The 23,811-nt window shown below is 59.3% G+C and overlaps 1 protein-coding gene across 1 annotated transcript in view; it reads left to right on the top strand.

Annotated features, from left to right (window-relative positions):
- Nucleotides 1-705: 705 nt before the first annotated feature.
- The window catches only part of ESPNL (espin like), a 27,505-nt gene continuing 4,399 nt past the window's right edge, over nt 706-23,811 (top strand). Inside the window, exons 1-8 of the mRNA XM_040637054.1 lie at nt 706-999; nt 2,227-2,417; nt 4,198-4,384; nt 6,667-6,849; nt 14,620-14,751; nt 20,889-21,000; nt 22,023-22,135; nt 22,866-23,060. Coding sequence (XP_040492988.1) covers nt 706-999; nt 2,227-2,417; nt 4,198-4,384; nt 6,667-6,849; nt 14,620-14,751; nt 20,889-21,000; nt 22,023-22,135; nt 22,866-23,060 — 1,407 coding nt within the window. The remainder of the gene's footprint in view (nt 1,000-2,226; nt 2,418-4,197; nt 4,385-6,666; nt 6,850-14,619; nt 14,752-20,888; nt 21,001-22,022; nt 22,136-22,865; nt 23,061-23,811) is intronic.

Below are 23,811 nucleotides of genomic sequence, written 5' to 3'. Positions count from 1 at the left end.
CATGGCTGGCTCTGCCAAGCTGCTGCTCCCCAGAGGTTCATGGAGCCTCTGAGGCCCAAGGCCAGCGGAGGGCCAGGACCCGGCATAGCTCTCCCAGGAGGCAGGCAGGCCCTTGGCTCCCTGGGTGAAGACCTAGCCGGAACTCCGGCACACGTGGTCCTAAGTTCCCAGAGGGCCCTTCTGTGAACAGGTCTGCTGTCCCATGAGAGGAGCCTTCAGGTGCCTCCCCCTGGGCCAGCACAGCCTCTGGGCTGCTGCCCAGACAGGAGGAGGCAGATGCTGGCGAGCCCCTGCCTTCCTGGAAGAATCCTGGGAGCCATAAACACCCCGTAGATGCGGGAAGTCCTTCTCAGGATGAGAGGCACAGCGTGTGTCCTCCGTACTTGCTCTGAAGGAGGAAGAGGCACGGCTCAGTCACAGGGCCGCACCTGCCAGCCAGCACCCCTGACCTGAGCGCAGCGCAGACCCTTCCCCTGGGCCTCCGCCCGCTGCAGCTCTGGGTGCCGCGGGAGTGCTGCGGTAGGGCTGTGAGGCCCAGTCTCCAAGGCCTGCCCACCCCGTCCCCCCCCCGCCACTTCGCCGCCTCCCATCTGCCCTGTGCACTGCTTATCGGGTAACCAGAGCTGGGAGCTTCGTCCACGCCTGAAACAGGAAGCCCGGGCCTGTGCTGAGCCGCCGAGAGCCACCGGGCGGCTGGGCAGGAGGATGGAGGGGCAGCGGGCGCTCGCGGCTGCCAAGGACGGGGACCTGGCCACCCTGAAGCGGCTGCTGGAGGCTGGTGCCCTGGGCGCGGGCATCATCGACGCCCTGGGGGCTGGCCTGGTGCACCACGCCACCCGGGCCGGCCACCTGGCCTGTGTCAAGTTCCTGGTGCGGCAGGCCAAGCTGCCCGGCAACCAGCGGGCCCACAACGGGGCCACCCCGGTGCACGACGCCGCTGCCACGGGCAGCCTGGCCGAGCTGTGCTGGCTGGTGCGTGACGGGGGCTGCGGGCTGCAGGTGAGTGGGGAGATCTGTCGAGGCGGAGCCAGTGTTCGTGTGGACTGGGGGAACGGGAGCTGTGAGCCGGCAAATCCAGAGCCCTCGGGCTCCCCTGGGCACTGTGGCTCTGGGTTCTGTTTCGGGGACTCGCCGTGGAACCCCCACGGCATAGACAGTGGTGTTTGTCTCTGCCCCAGGCCCGCCTCACCCCAAACCAGCACCAAGCCCTTGTAAGCCCAGGCCGCTTCCCACCGAGTGTTCCCCGGGGCTGGCACAGAGCAGCAGAGAGCACGCGCTCTCCCGGTGCCCTCCCCCACCTAGGAGCGCCTGGCCTCGCCCGGGGGCAGGGGCTCCGGTGTTCCCATCAGGCCGGACCCATGGGGCCTGTTTCCTCAAGGGTCCAGACAGGAGCCTGTAGGGAGCACGGTGGGCACTCGGGCTCAGGAGCTGTGGGCCCAGCTGGTACAACTGGAGGCCTTGGCGGGTGACGGCGTGGGTCCTGCTGTGGGGGGCGGTGGGAAGAAGGAGGGTCTCCAGGGCTCAGTGATCATCTCGGCAGCAGCATTTCCAGCAGGGCCCGCCCTCTCCCTTTTCCTGCCTGCCCGGTGTCCCTTTGTGCAGCAGGAGGACGTGGGACAGAGGGCAAGCTCCGCTAGGGCATGTAAGGGCAGCCTCTGAGAAGTGGCGCTGGGTCCCCGACAGGGAAGACACACCGGCCCCATCAGCTCTTCCCCCACCCTGAGAGGCAGCAGGGGGGAGCATCGCCCATTTCCGTGCCTGGGAGCACGCCCAGGCCTGCCAGCTGCTTGCTGTGGGAATGCTTCTGGCCTCGAGGACTCGTGGCTGGCAGACGGCTGCTCGGCAGGGGTAGGGGACAGAGGCCCGGAGGCAGGACCCCGGGACAGGCAAGAGGCCACAGAGCCTGACATGGGCAAGGCTGGACCCGTGGAAGCCCTTCTTCCTGTGAGTTGAGTGCAGGAAAGGGTCATGACTGCCCTTGAGAGAGGGGCCCAGGTGCAGGGGGATCAGGGGTTTGGACCCGGAAGATCTGGACTTGCGTTCCCCCCCGCGACTCCCCACCCTGCCCCAAGCAGGCCGCCTGGCTCAGCGGCAGAGAGGGAGGAGCAGACACTCTCGGGCCAGGCTGGCAGCGCGGGCTGGGCGGCGGGCTCCTGGGCACGGACACTGCCCAGCCGGGGCGGGTCCAGACCTGCCACACGCTCCCTGCCCTTCTGTGCCCCGTAGGACCAAGACAACTCGGGCGTCTCCCCACTGCACCTGGCCGCGCGCTTCGGGCACCCTCTGCTAGTGCAGTGGCTGCTTCGGGAGGGCCACGCGGCCGCCCTGGAGACCCTGGAGAGGGCCCTGCCCCTGCACCACGCCGCCGTCAGCGGGGACCTGACCTGCCTGAAGCTCCTGGCGGCGGCCCATGGCAGGTGAGGAGCCCGAGCGCCGCCTGTTGGTTGCCGGGGAGGCTGCGCTGAGGGGACAGACTGGTGGCTGAGGGGACAGGCTGGTGGCCGGTGAGGTGGGCCCTGCAGGGCAGGCACACTGGGGGGGAACAGGGAGGGCCAAGTGTGGGGCCAGAGCGGGGGCAGAGGGCCGATGAGACTCAGGGAAGGGGGAAGGACCTTGATCCTGCAGGCCGAGGGCAGTGCCTCGGGCAGACACAGGCGCGGTCTAGCTGCGCGGAGGGGCAGTGGGAAGGGCCTGGAAGCTGCCCGCGACGCTCAGGCTACTCCTGGTCTGCCTGGGGCCATGTCAGGACCCACACTCCCCCAGCTGGGAAGGTGGGCACCCTCAAGTCACCTGCAAGCAGCAGAGGCCTACAGTACTCTCAGGGGCACCCCAGATTGTCCTGCCACACTGTGCCCTCCCTCTCTGTCACTGTGAACCCCTCCAGGGTGGCCAGTCTTGTGCCGGTGGCCCTGTGCCCGCTGCCCAGAGTTGGTGCTGGACAAACAGAGTGGCAGGGATGGGATGGGCCCAGCCGAGGCAGAGGGCAGCCAGGTTCCCCTTCCCATCCTGAGAGCCCGTCCAGTCCTTGGCCCACACAAAGGATGCCGTGGGCACTGTGATAGGCCATCTGGGGGTGTCATGCACATGGCCTCCCTGCCCCCTGTTCCCAGGGCTGCTGGCCTGGCCGGGTGTGGGACTTAGCGTCCACCCCACGCCTGACCCAGCCTTTCCTCCCAAACCCGCCCGCCTCCAGCCATGCCTCTTCTGCTTCTGGGGGCCTCTGGATGGCTGGCTCTTCCGGCTGCCGCACACTTGCTCCCCAGCAAGGCCGCAGCTCAGCTGTGGAGTAGCGCTCTATTCCTTGGTCTGCTCATCCCACCCCTTTGGCGAAGGTCTTTGGGACTTGCTTCTGGAGACACTGTGGGCACCCTGGGCCTGGCCAGCCACAGTGTGAGTGGGAGAGGAAGAAGCAGGCTCATAGCAGAGGAGCCTGATGTGGGGCTCGATCCCAGAACGCCGGGATCACGCCCTGAGCCGAAGGCAGACGCTTAACCGCTGTGCCACCCAGGCGCCCCTAAAGTAGTTTTTACCATGAAAAACCTGGAGACTTCACATTTAAACACACCAGTGTGCATGCAGTGTCTCATGCCCCAGCGCCCCATTCCCACCTGGCACCGACCGCAGGGGCCAGAGGTGACGTCTGCGTCACCAGGGGCTGGGGTCGGCCTTGGGTAGGGGACTGTCCCTCCCTGCAGCCTTCCACTGAGGACCAAGAGCTCACCGGGCCCCGTGGCAGCTCAGAGGCAGAGCGGGACTGGGGGAACGCATGACCCCCCTCCTCCAGTCTGAATTCGGATGCCAGGTCTGGGCACTGCTCACAATGCCCCTTTCTTGCAGAGCAGGCCCTGGGCTCTGGAGGTTCAATGACCTGCGCCTTGCAAGCCCCACTAGGCTATTCACCTACCAGCAGGCCCCAGCACCGTGACCAGCTGAACGGCTTGATGGGGAGTGTGCAGATCTGGACTCCAGGATCCCAGTGGTCAGGGGCGAGGGGGCTAGGGGTGTGAGGCAGTGCACAACCTGTACACCCCTACAGGTGACCAGCTAGGGGGCCCCTCAGCCAGTAAGGGGGGCTGGGCACAAACAGTCCGGCCACGTGCTGGGCCTCCCCTCCCCTTGATCTGGGCCTTTGGTTGGAGCAGCCCCTGCCTCCTGCAAGCCCCACCAAGCACCCTCTGAACCTCACCTTCCCCACAGCGGCGTGAACCGGCAGACACGCAGTGGGGCCTCCCCGCTCTACCTGGCCTGCCAGGAGGGCCACCTGCACCTGGCTCAGTTTCTGGTGAAGGACTGTGGTGCCGATGTGCACCTGCGTGCCCTCGACGGCATGAGCGCGCTGCACGCTGCTGCTGCCCGCGGCCACTACTCGCTGGTCGTCTGGCTGGTAAGGGGGCGCCAGGGGTGTTGGGGGCATGGGAAGTCCAGGAAGGCTGGCACCTGCTCCTTCCTCAGCCCCAGAGCCACCTCCAAGCGAGCAGGGCCTGGCTGGGGTGGGGGCTCTACCTCTCTGGGTCTCAGTCTGCCCACAGGAAAACTGGGGACGGGTCAGGTGTGTCCAGCCATCACATTGAGCACCGGGCTGTTCAGGCCCAGCATGGGCCCGGGAATGCAGCTTTGAGGGGCAGTGGCCCCTCCAGGACAGTGGGGACTCTGATGGCGCCTCCCCCAGGAGTCCTGGTGGGTTTCCTGGCGTCCTCAGGGCTGGGGGCCCGCAGGGGGCAATGGCTGCTCCTGGCCCTGCATTTGGCCGCTTGTTCCTGCTCTGCTCTCTCAGCCCCTGGCCAGTCCCCAGTCTCTTCCCTTCTGGACCAGGGGAGGGGGCATTCGGGCCACTTTCTGGAAGGAAGCCCCAAAACCCCAGACGCATAGTGGCCCGGGTTGGGGGGATGCATTTTCCCAGGATGGGCTGGGGACTTCCTGCTTCAACCACAGAAAACTGGACCAGGCAAGGTCTCTGGGACCCCTGAGGGTTCATTACAGAGGCCCAGGGGGGTCTCAGAGTAGGGGGTCTCTCTGAGGAGGGCAGGGGGTGGCTGGGCAAGGGGTGGTGCCCAGAACAAGGAGGAGGGCCCAGTGTTTAATCCAAGTTAGAGGGAGCCTGGCTCGTGGGGCAGACCGAGCTGGGAAAGGCAGAGGCCCCGAGAGGACCAGGGCTCTTTCCTGAGGGACTGGGAGCCACGGAGGGACTCTGAGCCAGGAGCGGCAGGTGTGACTGGCATCTCCGAAGGCCGCATTGGCCGCTGGTGGAGACCGGAAAACCCTTCCTTGCTCAGAACCTCCCACACTTCCCGAGGGGCCTCCACTTCCACTCTTCATCCAGCAGCCTGGCCTCACTCCCCGAGAGGCCTTCTGCCCGCAGGGTCCCCAGGTGTGCGTGGCGCCTCCCCACTGCCTTCCCCGCGCATCCATTTAGGATGGCGCCACCCCACCCAGCCCTCTGTCCTGCTGTCCTGCTGTCTCTCCTCCATGGCACCAACACCGGGTGAACTATAAATGTGCCTGGGAGGCAAGGACTGCGTCCCTTAGCCTGGCACGGGGCAAGGGCTCTGGAGATGTCCCGCAAGTGAATGAGCGAAGGAACTGACGATGAAATGCAGCCACCGCCTTGGTCTTCGAGCCATCCTTCGCCTCCAGCCTCCGTTTGCCGTTTTCCCTCCCAGGCTGGCCCTTCGCTCCTGAGGCACCAGCAGTAGCTTACACACTCTGTGCAGGCTGGGTCCGCCCACCCCCACCCCCGCCCCCCGGGGCCACCTTCCCACTGCTGTTCCTGCTGAAGGCGGCTCCAGTCCCAGTACCGGGAGGAAGCTCTGCGGCTCCACGCTGGCCTTACCGTGGAGCTGGCCTCACGTCCCCTCTCCTGGCGTTCTGACCCCGTCCGCTTCCGACTGCGGCCCCCCAGTAATGTGCCTGTCTCCGCACCTGCATTCCTGGCCCCTGGGGTGAGCCTGAGGCCTGGGCGTCTCCAGCTGTGGGCTCAGCACACGGACTGAGCCCCGGGGTGTGCAGGGGGAGAAGCAGCAGCTCAAAGCAGTGGGGAAGGTGGCAGGAGGGAGGAGTGTCCACCGAGCCCCAGGGAGCACCATGGGGGCTCGTCCCAGGGAGGGAGCAGCCAGGGCCACGGGCTCTCAGGGCCAGAAAGGTCTTTCCAGCATGACTCCCACTGTCGCCTCCCTGGAGCCTCCAGCCTGGCTCCCCCACTCCAGGGCTGGGCACTCTCTCCCTCGGGGGAGCTGCTGACGGGAGGGCCTCTGTTCCCGGCTCACTGTTCTTTTCCCAGCAGACACATTTGGGTATCGGACCAGCCAGCACGCTTTCGGCTGCAGGTGACAACTAGACTGAGGTCTTCCGCAGTGTCCCTCGCACACCCATTCGGCTGAATGTCTGCTGTTCTCCTGGCCTTTCCCTTATAGTGAAAGTTGGCCACATTCAAGGCAGGAGGAGGAGAAACAGGGGTGACACCACGGCCACCAGCCCCTTTCCATCTGGAAGGCAGAGTTTTCTTAGAAGTGGCCCCTGGAGTTTGATTGGCAGCCTGGTCCCCCGGCTGTCTCCAGGGCTTCTGGGGAGGGTCACCTCCCGCTTCTGTGCCGAGCTCCTTCCCCACCATGTCCCCCTCCCTAGGAGGGGTCACCTCCTCAGCCAGTCCTCCTCCCCCACCTTCCCCAGGTCACCTTCACCGACATTGGCCTGACGGCACGGGATAACGAGGGGGCCACAGTCCTCCACTTTGCAGCTCGAGGCGGCCACACACCCATTCTAGACCGGCTCCTGCTGATGGGTGCCCCCATCATGACAGACTTCTGGGGTGGGACCCCCCTCCATGATGCAGCGGAGAACGGGCAAATGGAGGTAAGACCAGTGAGGAGGGAGGCTGTGCCGTGGAGCCCAGGAGCCCCCGAAAGCTGGCAGGCCTGAGAGCTCCCCATTCCAAGCACTTCCTACAACTCGCTCAGCAGTCCCGTACGAGAGGAGTCACGGTTCCCCTTTTACAGGTGGGTAAAGTGAGGCTGAGAGGGTCAGTCCCTGCCCAGGATCCAGACTCTGACCTACATGGGAGCAAAATCCATGCTCTCCCCTCCGTGCGTACCCCTTCCTTTGCACAGAGACTCCGGGGGCGTGTCGTCCGTCCCAGGAGAGCCCTTGGCTGGCTGCACTCTGCCGTGAGCCCTGGGAGCAGGGCTATGCCGGGGGCGTGAGGTTAGCCCTTTTGCTATCATCCAATAAATCTTGGGGACTCACATGGTCCAGTCCCTAGGAAACAACACCGAGGAATCCAGAGTCAGCAGGGGTGACGTTTAAATATTTAAGGTCCAACACTGAAAATAGACCCAGCCATCGGCAGCGGCCCCCTGCCCCGGGCACCGCCTGCACACTGACCTCGCGGAGAGTCAAGGCCAGGTCTGAGAGCAAAACACAGGTTTCCTCCCCCGCCCACCCCACCCAGCCCCACGTTGCACTGTGTCCAAAGGGGTGAGCCTGCAGCAGCCGGGAGCAGTGTGCCAGGCAGCACTAGTCCAGAGGGAGGGTTTTATTGAGATGCAACTGAGTACCCCAGTTGGGGTCTCTGCTTCTGGACAGCTGTTCCCAGCTGGAACCCAGCGTATGCCTGGGGTCCAGGCAGCCCAGTGTCAGCGGTGCCAGGTAGAATGAACTGTAGCTACCAAGAGTCACGGGAGGGCACCGTTCCTTTTGAAGAACGCAAAGGAGAGCCGATCCCAGCTTAGAGGAGCGCTGTGAAAAATTGTCTTTCTCCGACTCTCCAGTCCTCCCCACCCTCCACCCCAGCTACCTTCCTCTTTCCTCCTTCAGACACCACTCAGCCCTGCAGGCTCGCTCCCCCAGCTCTGTCTCCCCAGTTTCCACCCCTTCCTAGACAGGGTGGGAGGGCAGGGTGAGCCTCCGGGGAGGCCAGAACGGTCCTCAGCAGGCCTGGGAGAAGAGGGTGGGTCTGCACATAGCCCTGCAGTCTGTCTTTTTGTCCAACTGCGTGACAACAAAAGAATCAGAGGCAGTGAGGGGGCCCCGAGTCCAGAGGGACCGGAGGAGCCCGGAGCCCAGCCAGCGTGGTGCGGCTCAGCAAGGCAGCTGGAGCAGTGGCTTCCGTCAGATGGAATACTCCATAGGTTCTCAAGAAGTAGAACAGATGAGCCAGGAGTCTGTGGCTCCTCGCCCTCTCTGCACATGAAAATAAAAGAGCTCAGGACACAAGGCCCAGAACAGATTTCCCTTCAATCTTTTTATTGGGGAGTGTGAGATCAGCAATGCCTGCTGGCGCACTGCCCTCCACCACTCCCTAGGCGGCTGTGTTACTTAGAGCAAATTGGAGATGTCACATTGTTTTATCCAGAAATACTTTAGCAGACATCTCCGAGAGATAAGGACTCCCTTTGTTTTTTTATCACACTTTCAAACCATTATCACACCTAAAAACAATTCGTAGTAAGGTCCTACTGTCATTTCCGATCCAGCCTCCTGAGAGCGTCCAGCATCCACTTCCCTGATCGCACTGTAATCGGAGGCTACACAGGAGCCCCACACTACTGATTTGTCTGTTGAGTCTGTTAATCCATTAACAGTTCCAGAAATATGCTTTGTCCGGGAAGCTAGGATAATGCTTGATCTCCCCCGCAACTTTAAAATAAATTCTTATTTTAGAATAGTTCAGAATGATTTTAGATTAGTAGAACAATTGAGACACTAGTACAGACAGAGAATCCCCATAGACCCACATCCATTTTCCCCTATCATTAGCAACTTAATTAGCATGGTATATTTGTCACAATTAATGAACCAAAAGTGATACAGTATTACCAACCAAAGCCCATACTCAATTCAGATTTCCTTAGTGTTTTAGAGATTTATTTATTTATTTTAGAGAGACGGCGTGTGCTCAAGAGTGAGCATGAGCAGGGGAGGGGCAGAGAGCAAGGGGAGGGGACACGCAGACTCTGTGCTGAGCATAGAGCCCAAACTGGGGCTCGATCTCATGACTCCAAGACCATGACGAGCCAAAATTGAGTTGGACGCTTAACCGACTAAGCCACTCAGATGCCCCAATTACTTGCTTTTTTAATTGAGGTAAAAAATACATAACATAAAACTTACCCTCCTGGGGCTCCTGGGTGGCTCAATCAGTTAAGCAGCTGCCTTCAGCTCAGGTTAGGATCCTGGAGTCCGAGGATTGAGCCCCACATCAGGCTTCCTGCTCAGTGGAGAGTCTGCTTCTCCCTCTCAACCTCCCCCTTTATTCTCTCTCTTTCTCTCAAATAAATAAATAAAATCTAAAAAAAAAAAAAAAAAACCCAACTTACCCTCCTGTTTCTAAGCATCTGGTGCTATGATAACTAGATGCACATCTGAATGCACAGTGTGTGCACATCTCCCGGTTCTCATCACTCAGAACGGGAACTGCATCCCTATTAAATGTCGCCCCGCCCCCCAGCCCCTGCCACCCACCTTTCTACTTTTTGTCCCTATGAGTTTGACAACTCTAGGAACATCGTATGAGTGGAATCATATAGTATTTATCCTTTTGTGACGGGCTTATTTCACTCAGCCTCACGTCCTCAAGGTTATTCCATGTTACAGGATTTCCTTCCTTTTTGAGGCTGAATCATATTCCCTCATGTGGATGGACCACATTGCCTCTCTTCATTCATCCATCAGGGGACACGTGGATTGCTTTTACCCCTTGGCTATTGTGAACAATGCTGCCGTGAATGTAGGTGATCGAATATCTCCTCAAGACCTTTCTTTCTCGATTGCTTTTAAAAATGTTAAACCAACCTTGCATTCCTGGAGTAAACTCAACCTGATCACGGTATGTTATCTCTCGTATATAGCTGAGTTTATCTGGCTAACATTTAGTTTGGGATTTCAGATGCGGTGTAGAGTGCTAGTGTGGTGGTTCTTATTGTCGGTACGCTGGGAATCTCCAGGACAGGTTTAAAATATCCTAACACCTGGGCTCCATCTGCCCAGAGATCCTGGTTTGATTGGTTCTGGGTGGAGCCCCCAGGTATCAGGACTTTTTAAAACTCCACAGGGGATTGTGATGTACAATTTCAAGACTATCTGTGTGAATAGCATTAGCTGAGCTAATCTAGTAAGAATTCATACAGACGATGCATCTTACAGTGGTGTTTGAACATGGGAAGGAGCGGGATTTCTGTGAGGGAGAGAGGGCTGGACATGGTCACCCTGCTAGAACACAGCAGAGAGCAGGAGCTGAGGCTGGCAGCAAGGTCACTGGTCACAGCAAGGTCACAAGGTCACAGCAAGGTCACTGGCTGGCGCCAGGTCACTGGTGACAGCATGGAACTAGGTTTAATGCTGCATTAAGAGGTTGCTGTGAGATCTTGAAAGGAGGGCGAGTGATGCCACGGCTGTTTGGAGGAGGAAGTTGCCATAAGATGGGGTGTGGCCTGGGGCTTTGCTGATGAGGCTGAAAAGGAAACGACAGAAGACAGGTGTAAATAAGGTTCTCTCGGGGTTCAGATGAGTGGTTTTAACTCGTTGGTGGTTCTCTACCTGACTTCAAGAAGGGAACTTTATACCGAGTATTGTAGGCGTTCCTAGAGGCATTCAGAGCACAACTGCCTCGGGCGACTTTCTGCTCCTCTGAAAGGCACGGGTGAGTGCCAGTGAATTCATCAGAGCCTCTGATGTCCGTTCATTCACTCTTCTCCATTAAGATACTCACTCATGCAACACATAGTTATTGAGCACTTGCTTAGGACATGACCAAGGATTTGAGAACCACAAGAGTATTTGGTTTTCAGGAGGGCAGTACTCACTGTGATGGGGGTCAGAAATGTCAGGGACATTTTTAGTTTTACAGTGATTGAGGTGCAGTCATGGTGGAAGGGACACCAGGGGACCTGCTGTTCCTCGGGCAGTCCTGCACAATGACAGAAGGTCCCATGCCCCACACAACTTCCCAGTGGATCAGACATGCACGTAGGTGGAACACCTGTTTATAATGACCCGAACTTTGAACCCAACTCAAGTGTATATAATTATCTAAGCTTAGAAGCTCAATTCAATTATATGTATACACACGCCCCAGTTACTTTTCATAGTGTCAGTATATATAAGGCTTTTTCAAGAACGGCCCTACCGTACGCATTGAGGGAAGATAGTATTTGGTTTTATTTAACACTTTACCAGGAACCGCTTGCTGTCTGGAAAATGGCTTCACTGCTGGCGGCCCCGGCCTCATGTGTTGCTGTCAGATCTGCGGTGATGCTACAGATAGGTTCGTTGGAGGACAATTTTTGAGAGCGCTTGTAATCACGATGCTCATTCAACTACAAAATGAGCCTGTGTCAAAGATTTTTATTTAACTGATTAATTAAGGAGAAAGCAAGTAATTCATATAACCAGGAGTAAACAAATAAATATTTCACAAGTAAGGAATAATGAAGTAAATTCACAAATAGACAGATGAGAACCAGGCAGTATTGAGAGGGAAATCGTTGACTGCACTCCACTGCACACATTTTGCATTTAGCCTTTTTCTGAACAAGAGTCATTTAAAATATGAACATATTTTAGAGATTATTTAATTATTTATTTGAGAGAGAGAGAAAGAGGGAGGAGTGAGCAAGAACATGAGTTGGGGGAGAGGCAGAGGGTGAGGGAGGAGCAGGCCCCACACTGAGTAGAGAGCCTGATGCACAGCATGGCCCCAGGACTGTGGGATTATGACCTGAGCTAAAGCAGACACTTAATCAACTGAGCCAGCCAGGCGCCCCTAATATGAACATTTTTATACAACTTGCAGAGTGGCTGGTTCTAAGGCAGTGAATGAAAGGGGAAATAACCAGAAGTCTAAGCAGGACACTCAGGAATCTGTTTTGTCCACTTGAGTGCCTTTCTCAATTTGTCATGCTATGCACATCAGACTTTGTCTTTGGTGCGGCCATGCCCAAATACTCACATAGTAAAATGCATGTTTCTCAATTTATAAATTAATTTTCTTTTCTCCTTCATATTAGAGTATAATATTATTTTAAAATTATGTGTGCAGGCAAATTGTATTATCAGTGGAGTTCATGTTAGAATCATGAATGGGGTGTCAGAAAATGCTTGTAATAAAAAGAGGGCATTGGGACTGATGGCAGGGAGAACCCTGGACTAACTTACCCTCGAGGTGCCTTCCAGCCCTGCCTCGTCCTGTGATGCTCCTCTGTCTAGGGTGCCAATGAAGATCATGGGCTCCTAGAGCCATTGCTGTGACTCCAGGCTGCCCCACTTCCAGCAGTATAACCTTGGGGACGCTTCGTGTCCTTCTCTGTGCCTCATGTCCCCTTGTGTAACACAGACACAGTAATAAACCTCACAGGGTGACATTGGGACTGAATGAGCGGCCCTTGTGTCATTCCAGAATGGTGCCCAGTGCAGAGAGGTGCGTGGGAAGGACTTGCATCCCCATCTCTTAGACAGGCCTCCAGGGTGTGAGTGCTATGGTCCCCAGCAGCCCCCAGCTTCCTGTGATGGGGTTGAGCTTTTCAGGGCACAGCCTGAAAAGGGCTAGTGGCAAGAAAGACGGGAGCAGGAAAGCTTGCAGGGTGGGGATGAAGCTGGAATGGGATGGGGTTACCATTTTTAATGTGTTTTATTTCTGCAGTTAAAAAAAAAAGAAACCCTATCTGACATTATTGTTTTCGATTCAGTCAAGAAACAAAGGCTTATTTAATTTAAACTGATCCACAAATTTACCACTTTGTCATCTTCATTCCTCCTGGCATCTCTGGCCTTCCGTATGGAGTCCCTTCCCCTCAGTCTGAAGCCGGTGCCTCAGATGTTCCTTCAGTGTGGGTGTGTTGCTGGCAAATTCTTTGTTTCGTTTGTTTGTTTGCCTGGAAGCACCCTTATCTCATTATTGGTCCCAAAGGATATTTTTGCTGGGTATAAAATAAAATCTGCACACATTTTCCTTTGGTGCTGGGAAAAATGTCATTCATTCATTGCCTTGGGCTTCCATGAAGAAGTCAGCTGGGGGGGGCACTGTTTTGAAGATAACCGTTCTTTCTCTTGTCACTTCTAAGGTTTTTCATTTTGTCTTTGGTTCCTGCAGTTTCACTATGGACCTCACCCGAGGTGGATTGCTTCTCATTTCTCCCACGGGGGGTGCTTGAGCCTCTTGAATTTGTGCTTGGGTGCATCCCTCAGTCCTGCACGGTTCCCAGCCTTTATCCCTTCAGAGGTGACTTCGCACCCATTCCGTCTCCCCTCTCTTTCTGGGATTACTACCACAGACGGTATTGCAGAACGTTTCTGCTTTCATCTTTCTGGCTGTCTGGGCTGCATCTGGGCTGCTGCTTCTGACTGACTTTCTGTTTCCTCATCCTACAGCTTCAGTTTTTAGCTTGGTTATTATGTCTGTGTTCCTGGCCTACTACCAGTCGTTTTTCAGTCTACCATGTCACTTTTCATAGTGTATAATTCCATGCCTAAATTTTCAAGCTTGATGTTCATTCCCTTGAAAGTAGTAAGCACAGCTGTGTTCTATCTATTAGTTCTTGGGTCTTTGTGGGTCTATTTCCTTGTGGGTTGGGTCTTCTGCTTCTTGTTCTGGTACCTTATTTCTTTGGGCTCATGGCTTTGTCTGACGTGTATGCTGGAACTTATATTTGAAAAACAATTTGTAGGAGTCATGTGAGGACTTGGATGAGATCTTATTTGCCTCTGGTTTTGGCCACACATGGGAATTGTGAGCCCAGGACCGTCTCAGTGCACATTCCAGGCTCGAGGTTCCCTGGCACCTACAGCACTAGGTGATAAATCAGAGCCCTCACCTCTGGATGACCCCAAACTTTCACTGGTCCCCCTAGTCCTGTGAGGCTGTCAGAAGAACCACTCAGGTTATAACTATTTCTCCTGCATCCGCATGCTGCTGGTGCAAAAACACTTTTGAGTGGTAGGTTTATCCCTCCGGATCTTCCCTGTCTCCTGAGCTTGGCCTGGTGATTCCTCACTTCCTTGTTACCTCTTTGATGCTTTAGGAAGCTGACTTTTACATTTAGTCTGTATTTTATGTTGTCCTTGGGGACTTGTTTCTCTACCCCCTGCTGGCACAGCCACCTCACAGATCTCGGTCATCTGTAAGCACCCACTACCTGCTCACAAGTCCAACAGGGATCAGGCCATCATTCCATCTTTCCATTTCTTCCTGTGAAAATGACACACAGCTCAGAGCATTGCTGTACAAACAGACACCGGTTCTGCATTTAGAGCCTGGGGCAAGGACTATAAGGGCAAGGTCAGGATCAGGCTGCCTAGCCAGGATGCTGGCTGTACCACCTACTGACCAGTGGAGCCCTTGGCAAGTTCCTGACTGTGGGCACCTTGGTTCCTCTCTGGGACAAGAGGGTGCTGGTGCCCGTGGAGCTTGGCGCTGCTGCTGCCTGGTTGGGGCAGCTGTGGGTGGGGCTTGGGGATACAAGCCCTGTCCCTGCAGTGAACAGCAACAGAGTCTTGGGCAAGTTCCATAGCTGTTGGCAGCCTCAGTTTCCCACCTGTGAAATGGCACGGTGCCTGCCTTCCATCACACCTGGTGAATGCCATGGGCACAGGCAGGTGGTACAGTGGTCACACTGTGTCCCCTCCCTACAGTGCTGCCAGACGCTGGTTTCCCACCACGTGGACCCCTTCCTACGAGATGAAGACGGTTACACAGCGGCAGACCTGGCAGAGTACCATGGACACCAGGACTGTGCCCAGTTCCTGCGGGAGATAGGCCGGCCGGTAAGCTTCACAGTGCCCACCCGTCCCTGGAGGCTGGGTGACAGGGTCCCCCGCTATCCTGAAAGCCAAGTTATGGAGAAAGCTCACTGTATATGTCACACTGTTCCCAGGAGAAGGGTCTTGGGCCAGGACAGAGTCAGCGCCACAAGTCAGCTGGCCCAGTGCTGGGACCGGGCAGAGGCAGGGGTTATGACAAAGGTCATGACAGAGCCATGATGGGGCTGCAGCAGGAGCTGTGATGGGCCATGGCCCAGGGGCCATGACAGAGGCTGGGACAGGGGCCGTGACTGGGACTGGGACAGGGCCATGACAGAGGCTGGGACAGGGTCGTGACTGGGGCTGTAACAGGGGCGATGACAGGCGCTGGGACAGGGGCCGTGACTGGGGCTGGGACAGGGCCATGACTGGGCCTGGGACAAGGGTGGTGACAGGGGCTAGGACAGGGGCAGTGACGGGCTGGGACAGGGGCCGTGATTGGGGCTCACACAGGGACAGTGGCGGGGGTCAAGACAGGGGCCACAGCCATGACTGGGCCAGCTATGGCTGGCACCAGGACTGGGCTTGTGGCTGGACCTTGGCTGGGGTGTCTGTGGGGTGCTGTTGTCAGGCTGAGGGTAGCCGGGGGGTAGGAACAGGGCCCTGAGCCCCGTGGCAGTCCAGAAGGCAGAGGGTTCCAGTCCCGTGCTCCCATCTGGGTGTCCCTCACGGTTGCACGCCTTGCTGAGCCGTTTCCCCATCCATGAGGACAGGCTCTCACTCGTCCTGCCGGCCCCAGGGCCCAGGACATGACAGGCCACCGCGAGCATGCACTGAATGAAGAGGACCAGACGGGCGTGTGAGCAGGTGGGCGAACACAGACAAGTGGGCTGGTGGACGGGCGTTCTTGGGGGTGAAGTCAGCAGTGTGGTCCGTGTGGAGCCTGGACCCCAGTGCCCTCCTGCCCGTCCCTGTCCCCATTCCAGGCCCGAGGCAGCAGCCATGACAAATTAGTCCCAACCTGCTACAGTTTTTGCCCGTGTTCGTTAGTGGCCATCCTTTCAGATAGTGCCCCTGGGATCACGTGGCCCCATGCCAGGTCTCGCCGTGGGGTTCCTGCACCTCATTTTCCCTCAGGAACCTCCAGGACCAACTGAGGCAGAGCTGCAGTCCTCCCTGGTCCTGTGCCTGTGGCACAGTCTTTTCCCTCCCCCTGAGGCCCACCTGCCAGCGTGCTGTGGTTTGGGGCAGCGCAGGGGTGTGCCGACGGTGGCGTGGGAACCGAGGACTGCCCCGACTGCTTGAAGTCATTCCCTGTGTGGTCCTGGGGCCGACCTGGAAGCTGAGATCGGAGGTGGGCGTGGCTCTGCTTCCCTGGGGTAGGTCCCCGCCCGTCCCCAGCCCAGCCACTCCCGGGCCTACTGTCTGGGCAGCATCTCTGACCCCAGCCCTCCATCCCCAGGCCCCGGCCCATCTGCCAGACCCTCCTGCCCACTTGGCTGAGGGGGGAGGGGAGGGGTTCTGGGTGCTCTCCTGACAGTCCCGGGGCCTTGGAGAACCGGCCCATCTCTGGCTGTCCTCACTGTCTCCCCAGTATCACCATAGCATCTGAGACAGAATTCTGTTCTCTCAGGACTCCCCACCAGTCTGGGCTGACGGTGCGGCCTCCCCACCCCAGCCTGTGACCAGCAGTGCCCAGCCCATCCACATACCCTTGGCTTTCGAGGCTTGTTGCTGTGTCTGCAGGGAGCTCAGGGAGCACCTGTGGGACTCGGGGTTAGGCCAGGAGCCTCCCTTCATTCCCCAGTGAGTGCCCCAGGCAGCAGGGGGTGCAGGTCCCTCTCCACGGGCTGGCACACCCCCCCCCAGGCCACCTGCCTCACATGCGCAGACTTGGCTCCACGGGAGGGCAGGGTGTTGGCTGTGGGCCCCCACGCTGGGGAGGGGGGTGCCGGGCGCATCATGCAATATGGATGGAAACACAATATCCAGAGGTCGTCCTGCTGGCCTCTTCCCACGCTGGGCTCAGGGGAGGTGGTGAAAGCCACACAGGGCAGCCGCACCTGCCCCCGGGGAGCCGTGGGTCTCGGGAGAGGTAGCCCTGGGAGCCAAGCCAGACCTGCAGTGGGGAGAGCTGCCCTCCGGAAGGCGCCCCTTCCTCTGGCGGGGCTGCAGGACCTGGGCTCACGCTGCCCAGCACTGGCCCGCCCGCGGCTCCGGGAAGCCAGGCCCCACCTCGAGGGCCCCACCTCAGCCTGGGCCACGTCTTCCTGCTCCCTGGCCCTCGGGCACCCCTCCGCACAATGAAGGGTTGGGCCTCTCTGACGGGGTCGGTTCCCGGCTGCAGGGCTGGGTTTCCGTGAGGTCCGGGACAGGTGGTGGCATTTGTAAACAGCAGCCCTGGATGATGAGCGTGACCCTCCGAACGGGGGAGCCACGCCCGCAGCATCCCCACAGCACCCGAGCTGTCCTGCTTGCCCCTAGCCCTGTACTCACACCCACCAGATCTGGAGAGGCTCTTCCTGGCCGGGGAGCGCTGGCAAGTTCGCAGCATCTCCGAGCCTCAGTTTCTCATCTGTAAAACAGGATTAAGAGCCTCGTGGCAGGAGCGGCTCCTCAGGCACCCGGTGGGTGCTAATTCCCTCCCTAGGTCAGAAGGGCTCGGGGACCCTTTCATCTTAGCTGGGGAGCTGAGGTCCAGAGACGGCAAGGGACGCCCCTGGGCAGCCTCCTCTCCAGCAAGGGGTGGGGCTCGGCTGTGCCACCAGTAACCGAATCTCAGCCATGGGGACCGGTGTCCAGCACCCATCTGTGGGTCATGATTTTCTCAGCCCGGGTGGCATTACAGGCCTGTAACCCGGCTCGCCACAGCTGTCCTCGATGCATAATGCATGGCAGGCACAGCATTGCTCAAATCTCACCAAAAACACGGGAAAGGAGATGGCAGGCCATGGGAAGGGCCCAGGGCAATTGTCCGATTTGGGGGCCGTGCGTGCCCAGCCGTCAGGACCCAGAGGTCCAACATCTGAGCTCCTTCAGCTCCTTGCAGATTTGGTTAGTGTCAGGATGTGGGTTCTCCCACCGCCTGGGAAACAGCACAGCAGACAGGGCCTGGGTGGAATTCCGAGGCGGCAGCACGTCCTTGAGATCTGAGCCGCGCCAGAGCCGGGCCTGCCAGGCACCCTCCATAGTTCCTTATCTTCCTGACTTACAGGTGGGGAAACCAAGGCCCAGGGAGTGACTCCCCCACATTTCTCCTTGGACGGGGTGGAGCAGGATGCGGCCCAGGGCCAGGAGAGTGGCATGAGGTCCCCCCCCTAGACTGCAGGTGCTGCACTGGGGCCAAAGTCCATTCCCTGCACCCCAAACCAACTTCCTGCCTCTTCTGTCTTCCCCTGCGCTCTGCAGGGGGAGGGGAGCTTCTGAGAGCAGATTCCATTAGGGAGAGGGGCCAGAGGGGCAGGGGGAGGCCCCCAGGCCAGCCATCCTCTGTCAGACCGACAGCCAGCTTCTCTAGCAGTGCCCCAGGTTCCGGGGTCTGACTCGGCCCTGCTTAAAGCTCGTAAGCCAGCCAACGTCTGCATCATGGACGCTGGAAGAAGACACTAGAGTCCTGGGTCCAAGACACACTGCAGAGAGCAAGCATCATGTTTTATTGGGCCCCCTTGGCCCCCCCAAGTCCCTGCGTGATGCGATATGGGTCCAGATGGCTACCGTGCACACGGGAGGCTTGTGTCACAGCTGAGGACCACTGAGCCTGGGGAACCCCCATTTTGTAGCAGGCAATAAGATCCCTCTGGGTCCCTCCCTCCAAATGCAGCCCTGAGAAATGGCCATGTAACGAGCAGCCAGGGCTTTGCATCTTCGGTAGGAGTTCGAGAAACCAGACCAGTGTCAGGGCCTCCCCTGCCCCCGAGGCCCACCCCTCTGCCTCCTCCTCTACCACTGATACCCTGGGACCCAAAGAGCTGTGATTCGAGGGACTCCCGGAGCAAGCGCTGGGGTCTCGAATAAGATTCTGATCCCAGCTCTGCCATATCCCAACTTCGGGGCGTTGAGGAAGCCTCCTGCCCCCTGCGAGCCTGGGTTTCCCCGTCTGTGCCCTGGGGGCTACACTGGGGGTGGAAGTGCTGTACTGGGGCCTTCCTCTGGCTAGCCTCTCCCTCTCCTGTGACCCAGGGATCTCAGATCTCGCCCACATCCCCAGAGGGTCTGCTCCCCTGGCCCCGGCACCGTGGAGGGTTAAGGTGCCGTGGTAAGGGATCCTGCACCCAGCCCCAAGCCCGCCTGGCCACCTGATACCTCAGCCTTCAAATATTAATGCGACACCTCCCGCTCCCAGGGGCGGCAGCTGGGACAAGCTCCGACAGCCCGGGACGGCTGCAGCTCCCTGTGCTCAGCCCAGCCCCTGCCTCTGTGGGTTCCCGCTGGGTCAGGGGCCAGTGGACACCCCCCCAACCACGGAGCACCGGGGCTCCCGGGCTCCACACGGATTCCTGGAAGGACTGAGGTGTGAGGTGCGTGGTGGCCAGGCAGGTGGGGTTTTAGGCTGTGTTCCTTTCCAGTGGTCAGAGTAGGCAGAGGGTCCTGGGGGGAGAGCCATTGAGGGGCTGGAGGCCGTGGGTGCAGGTCACGGGTTCTCCTGAGGGCACCCCCAAACTGGGGTGGCTCCCTAAGGTCTGTGCCTCCTTGCCGGGAGGTAGAATCGGGAGGTGGGACTGAGCAAGAGGACACTCAGAGTGGCCAAGCAGTTGGCCCCAGCAGGATCGGTTAGAGCACGCGCTGGGCCAGCGCAAAATGAAAACTCAGGCTTTTTATTCAAAGACGATGAAGCATTTTAAGACAGAGACGGCAGAGCGTTAAACTGCACTGCAGCGTGGGCCACACCTCGTGACATGGTCGCAGCCCCAGGCCACGCATCCAGGAGCGGCTCAGGCTCTCTCCGGAACCACCCTGGTGGCCTGTCCCGCCTCCACTGCCCCTGGCAAGAAGGGGTGAGGAGCTCAGAGGGCCCGCAGCCGCGGCCCTACTAGCTGGAGAGGCGAGCAGGGGCAGCCCCGCCGCAGAAGGGCATCGCGCGGGGAGCCCAGGAGTCTGCCCTCCGAGAGACGGGCTTGGCCTGACTTCACCTTTCTGCTTTAAACCAAGAAGTGACAAGCTTGGCTCGGGTGTTGTCCTGGAGAATTTCTCTGCTATGTAAGGAGGGACACACAGCATAGGGGAGGCGAGCGCTGTCCTGCTGCTCCCAACCCCCGGTGTCAGAGCAGGCTGCTTGCTAGGCCGGCAGGGCCAGAAGTCTCGGCTCCCAGCAGTCAGTCCCCAAAGCTGAGGCTGCTCAGGGCCGAGCTGGGGAGATGCGTCCAGCTCAAGGGCTCCTCCTGGCTGCGACCACTTAGTGCCCAGGGGGCAGGAGAGGTGGCCACGGTCAGGTCTGTGCCTTGCCCCCGACCTGGGGCAGGGTGTAGGGGTGAGTTTTGGGGGCCCCTCCAGTGCTGGGGGGCTGATATTGGTGATCTCTGTTTCTCAGTGGCCTTGGGGAGGGGGCGGCCTGGACACTGCATGATGGGTCCTGGGCACAGCGCCCCCCCCCCAAGGTGTGGCCGCAGCCCCACGGCCCCTACTTGTGGGTCTGAGAAGTGTTGCAAGTGCCTCACAGTGCCCCCTCTGCTCTCCTCTCAGAGGGGGGAGCTGTTCCAGGCCGTTGTCTCAGCACAGAAGTTGGCGACAGTGAGGGAGGGTGTGCACGTGCACAAGTGTATATGTGTGTGTGCGTGCACGTGTGTGCATGTGTCCATTGCATGTGTGTATGCACGCATGTATGGGTCTGTGGGTGTGTGTGTGCACGTGTGCACATGTGTGTGAACACATGTCTCATAAGGCCAGAGCGAGGTAAGCACAAGCCAGCCCCCTGGCCCCGACCCAGCACCCGGAGCTGCAGGGTTGAGCTGCCCCCAGAGAAAGGCTGTGAGCCAGGCCCTTAGATGAAAGGGGGTTCACCTGGTGGTGGTGGTGGTGGTGGCAGCCTTCCCCCAAGCAGACTGGGCCACGACTAGTCTGCTCGATGGCCCTCACTGCCCCACCAGGATTGCTGGCAGCCCACGGCCCACGTCAAGTTCCACTGGGCCTCCTGAGAGGGTCTGTCTGGGTCTGTCCACCCCCAGGTGCCACTCCTGATGACGCCACCGCCGCCTCCGTTTCCCCCTCCCCCGCTGTCAGCCGCGAGGCACTCCCCAGAGGATGGAACAAGTGGCTCGGGTCTCGGCAGCCCCACCTGTGAGTACATGTCTCCAGGGAAGACTGGCCAGGACCGTGGGTGCCAGGAGTGGGTGCCGCTGGCCTCACCTCTGAGGTCCCTGGAAGGGTGGTTTGGGGGAGCAGCTGACTCCAGGAGCTGGGCGTGCCATACGGTGGGCACGGAGCTGGAGCCATCCCTCCCGACACCCAGCCCCAGCTGCTTCCAGATTCCCTTCATTGCCTTGGTTGTTTCTTTAAAATGAGGATCAACATTTTCCATGACCGACACTTGTAATTCCAATTAAATGGCCCCCTGCTCCGCCTTCCAGGGTCCCTTTGTGAGCTCGGAGCCCCCAGGGCCTGGCTGTCCTGCCTGTGTGACCCTCAGCAGCCTCGTCCCCTCTCTGGGCTTTGGTTTGTCCAGAGATGAATCTCGAAGGTCAGGTCACTGGGGCCCAGGGCCCTTCTGGACCTGCTGCTGCTGGTCGGAGACTCCAGCAGGTGGAGTCACTGTGGGCTAGCAGAGGCGGGTCACGGACTTTTAGGGAATTGGGACCATTCTAGCAAAATGAAATGGAACAGCGTTAAAATGTCAGCAGGTCCATATTCGTGAAGGTCGTGGTTATAGAGTCACACGGAGTGTGTGTGTGTGCGTGTGATGCAGGATGTGTTTCTCCGTTGGGGTGTGGCCCTGGTGTGCATGTTGCCACCTTTTGGGAGGGGCAGTAAGAGGAGAGTTCTGATCTTTTGTGGTCTGATGGGGCTGCATTAGGTCCCCAGACCACCCAACCCTCTGCGCTTCCAAGCTCCAGGGGTGAGGGCGGTAAAACTCAGCCCTCCAACTGGCCAGGCTTGGGGAGCTCCACAGGCGCCCCTGGGGGCCCTAGCAATGAATCAGTCTGCCGGGCCCTGGGGCCTTTGTTGGGGGACTGTCTGGCTCTTTGGCTCCAAGTCTAGTGGTCCTTCAGGAAGGCCAGTTCTGCCCCCGGTCCAGGGTTTTCTACCCCCATCCCTTGCCTTCTTGGGGAAGCCCCCTGACTCTGCTTCCCTTCCCCCAGCAGTGGTGACTCCCAGCCCAGCCTGGCCTGGTCAGCCTGACCAGCCTCTTCTGAGGGAGCAGACCATCTGTGCAGCACCCCCACGGGTCACCCCCGGCACCACAGCTGTCCCCACGGTACACCTCCCACCTCCACACCCCTGTCTCCCCAGCTCCCAGCCACCCCTCAAAGTCCAGTTGGCCTCTCATCACAGAGTCCTATGCTCGCCCAGGCCAGGTCACTTCTGGGACAGAGATGCAGTTGTCCATGGGTGGGTGGGCCTGGGGTCTACTGCCCTCTTCCTCAGGGGCTCTAACCCAGCCTAGGACCCACTGGAGGAGGCCAGCTCCCCTTTCTCCTTTTCTTTCTGGGCATGAGGCCATTAAAAATCCAAACCACCCTTTCCTTGAATGGGTCCCAGGACCTCTCAGCCCCTGAGATGGTCTGTGCAAGTTTGGGAAATGCTGCATGGTGCTGCCTCTCTTGGACAGTTTCAGTGCACACGTTAAAGGCTCTGACAAGTCCTGTGGTTCAGAATTGGTTCAGACTTTCTCTTATGTAAGGGTGCCCCAAGAGAGTTTGCCCATCCACAGGGCAAGCTCCTCTCTGCCATGTACAGAAGAGGGGAGGAATCTCTGGTTGCCTCCCTCAGCCCGCGATCCCCCACGCACAGACCTGGATCCCTCAGCGGACACCAGGGATCCCTGCCTTCAGGGGCCAAAGCTTACCAGGCTGGGTCTCCCTGGCCCTCCCTGGCCTCCCCCCCCCCACCTCCTCCCTGGGTCTTGCTCACCCCGTGTGGCCCTCCCCGCCGGTCCCAGGCGGGGTCCCCTCAGGGCTCTGAGTGACCAGCCCAAGTCTGCACAGGGAGAGGAGATGGCGGCGGGGGACGCCCCGAACCGCCTGGCGGCGCTGCAGCTCGACAGGCTGCCCTCGGGCGACCTCGACGGGATGGTGCCCACGCGGGACGAGCGCGGCCGGCCCATCCCCGAGTGGAAGCGACAGGTGATGGTGCGGAAGCTGCAGGCGCGCCTGGGCGCAGAACCGGCGCCCCAGGCCCAGGTGGGGCCCGGTGGGTCAGGGCGGGGCGGGAAAGAGGATCGGGCCCTGCGGGGAGGGGGCGGGGCCAGGCCGAGAGGGGGCGGAGCCCTGCGGGGGAGGGGGCGGGGCCCGGCTAAGATGGGGCGGGGCCCGGCGGGAATGGGGTGGAGTGGGCCCACTGGGTAGAGTGGAGGCGGGGCGGGAGGCTTTGTCCTGGCGCGTAGACGTGGAAGGTGGGGGACCTGAGCCCACACCTCGAGTCTGGAAACCCAGGCACCCCACTGCGTGCGTCTCTGTGGCCCCAGCTTCCCCTCTGGCAGACGATGATGCTGATCGAGATCAGGGAGCTGGGAGCCTGTCCACCTGGTGGGAGGTGCTGTATCCACATGTTTTGTCTAACAATTTCAGACCACCTCTACCTTGTGCCAGGCCCTGTGCTAGGCAGTGAAGGGGACCTGCCCTGCCCTCCCAGCCCTTATATTCCAGGAGGGAAGAGGGTGACTGGGCAGGCCAGGTGATTCCAGGTGTCGTGGAGAGAAGCAGAGCAATGCAAAGGGGGGGCGGGTATTCCGTATGGGTGCTCAGGGCAGCCTCTCTGGGGAGGGGACCTTGAGCAGGGGCCAGAAAGAAATGAGAGAGGAATCCTGTGAGAATCTGGGACAAGTGATTCTGCTCAGGAGGAGCAAGTGCAAAGGTCCTGAGGCATGAATAGACTGGTACCTCGGAGCCAAGTGAATAAGGTATGACGGGCAGAGGTGAGGTCAGGGAGGGA

This window comes from Ursus maritimus, unplaced genomic scaffold (genome assembly GCF_017311325.1).
Source record: "Ursus maritimus isolate PB19 unplaced genomic scaffold, ASM1731132v1 scaffold_1, whole genome shotgun sequence".
In the NCBI taxonomy this organism is placed as follows: domain Eukaryota; kingdom Metazoa; phylum Chordata; class Mammalia; order Carnivora; family Ursidae; genus Ursus; species Ursus maritimus.
This window is presented reverse-complemented; position numbering and strand designations above follow the sequence as displayed.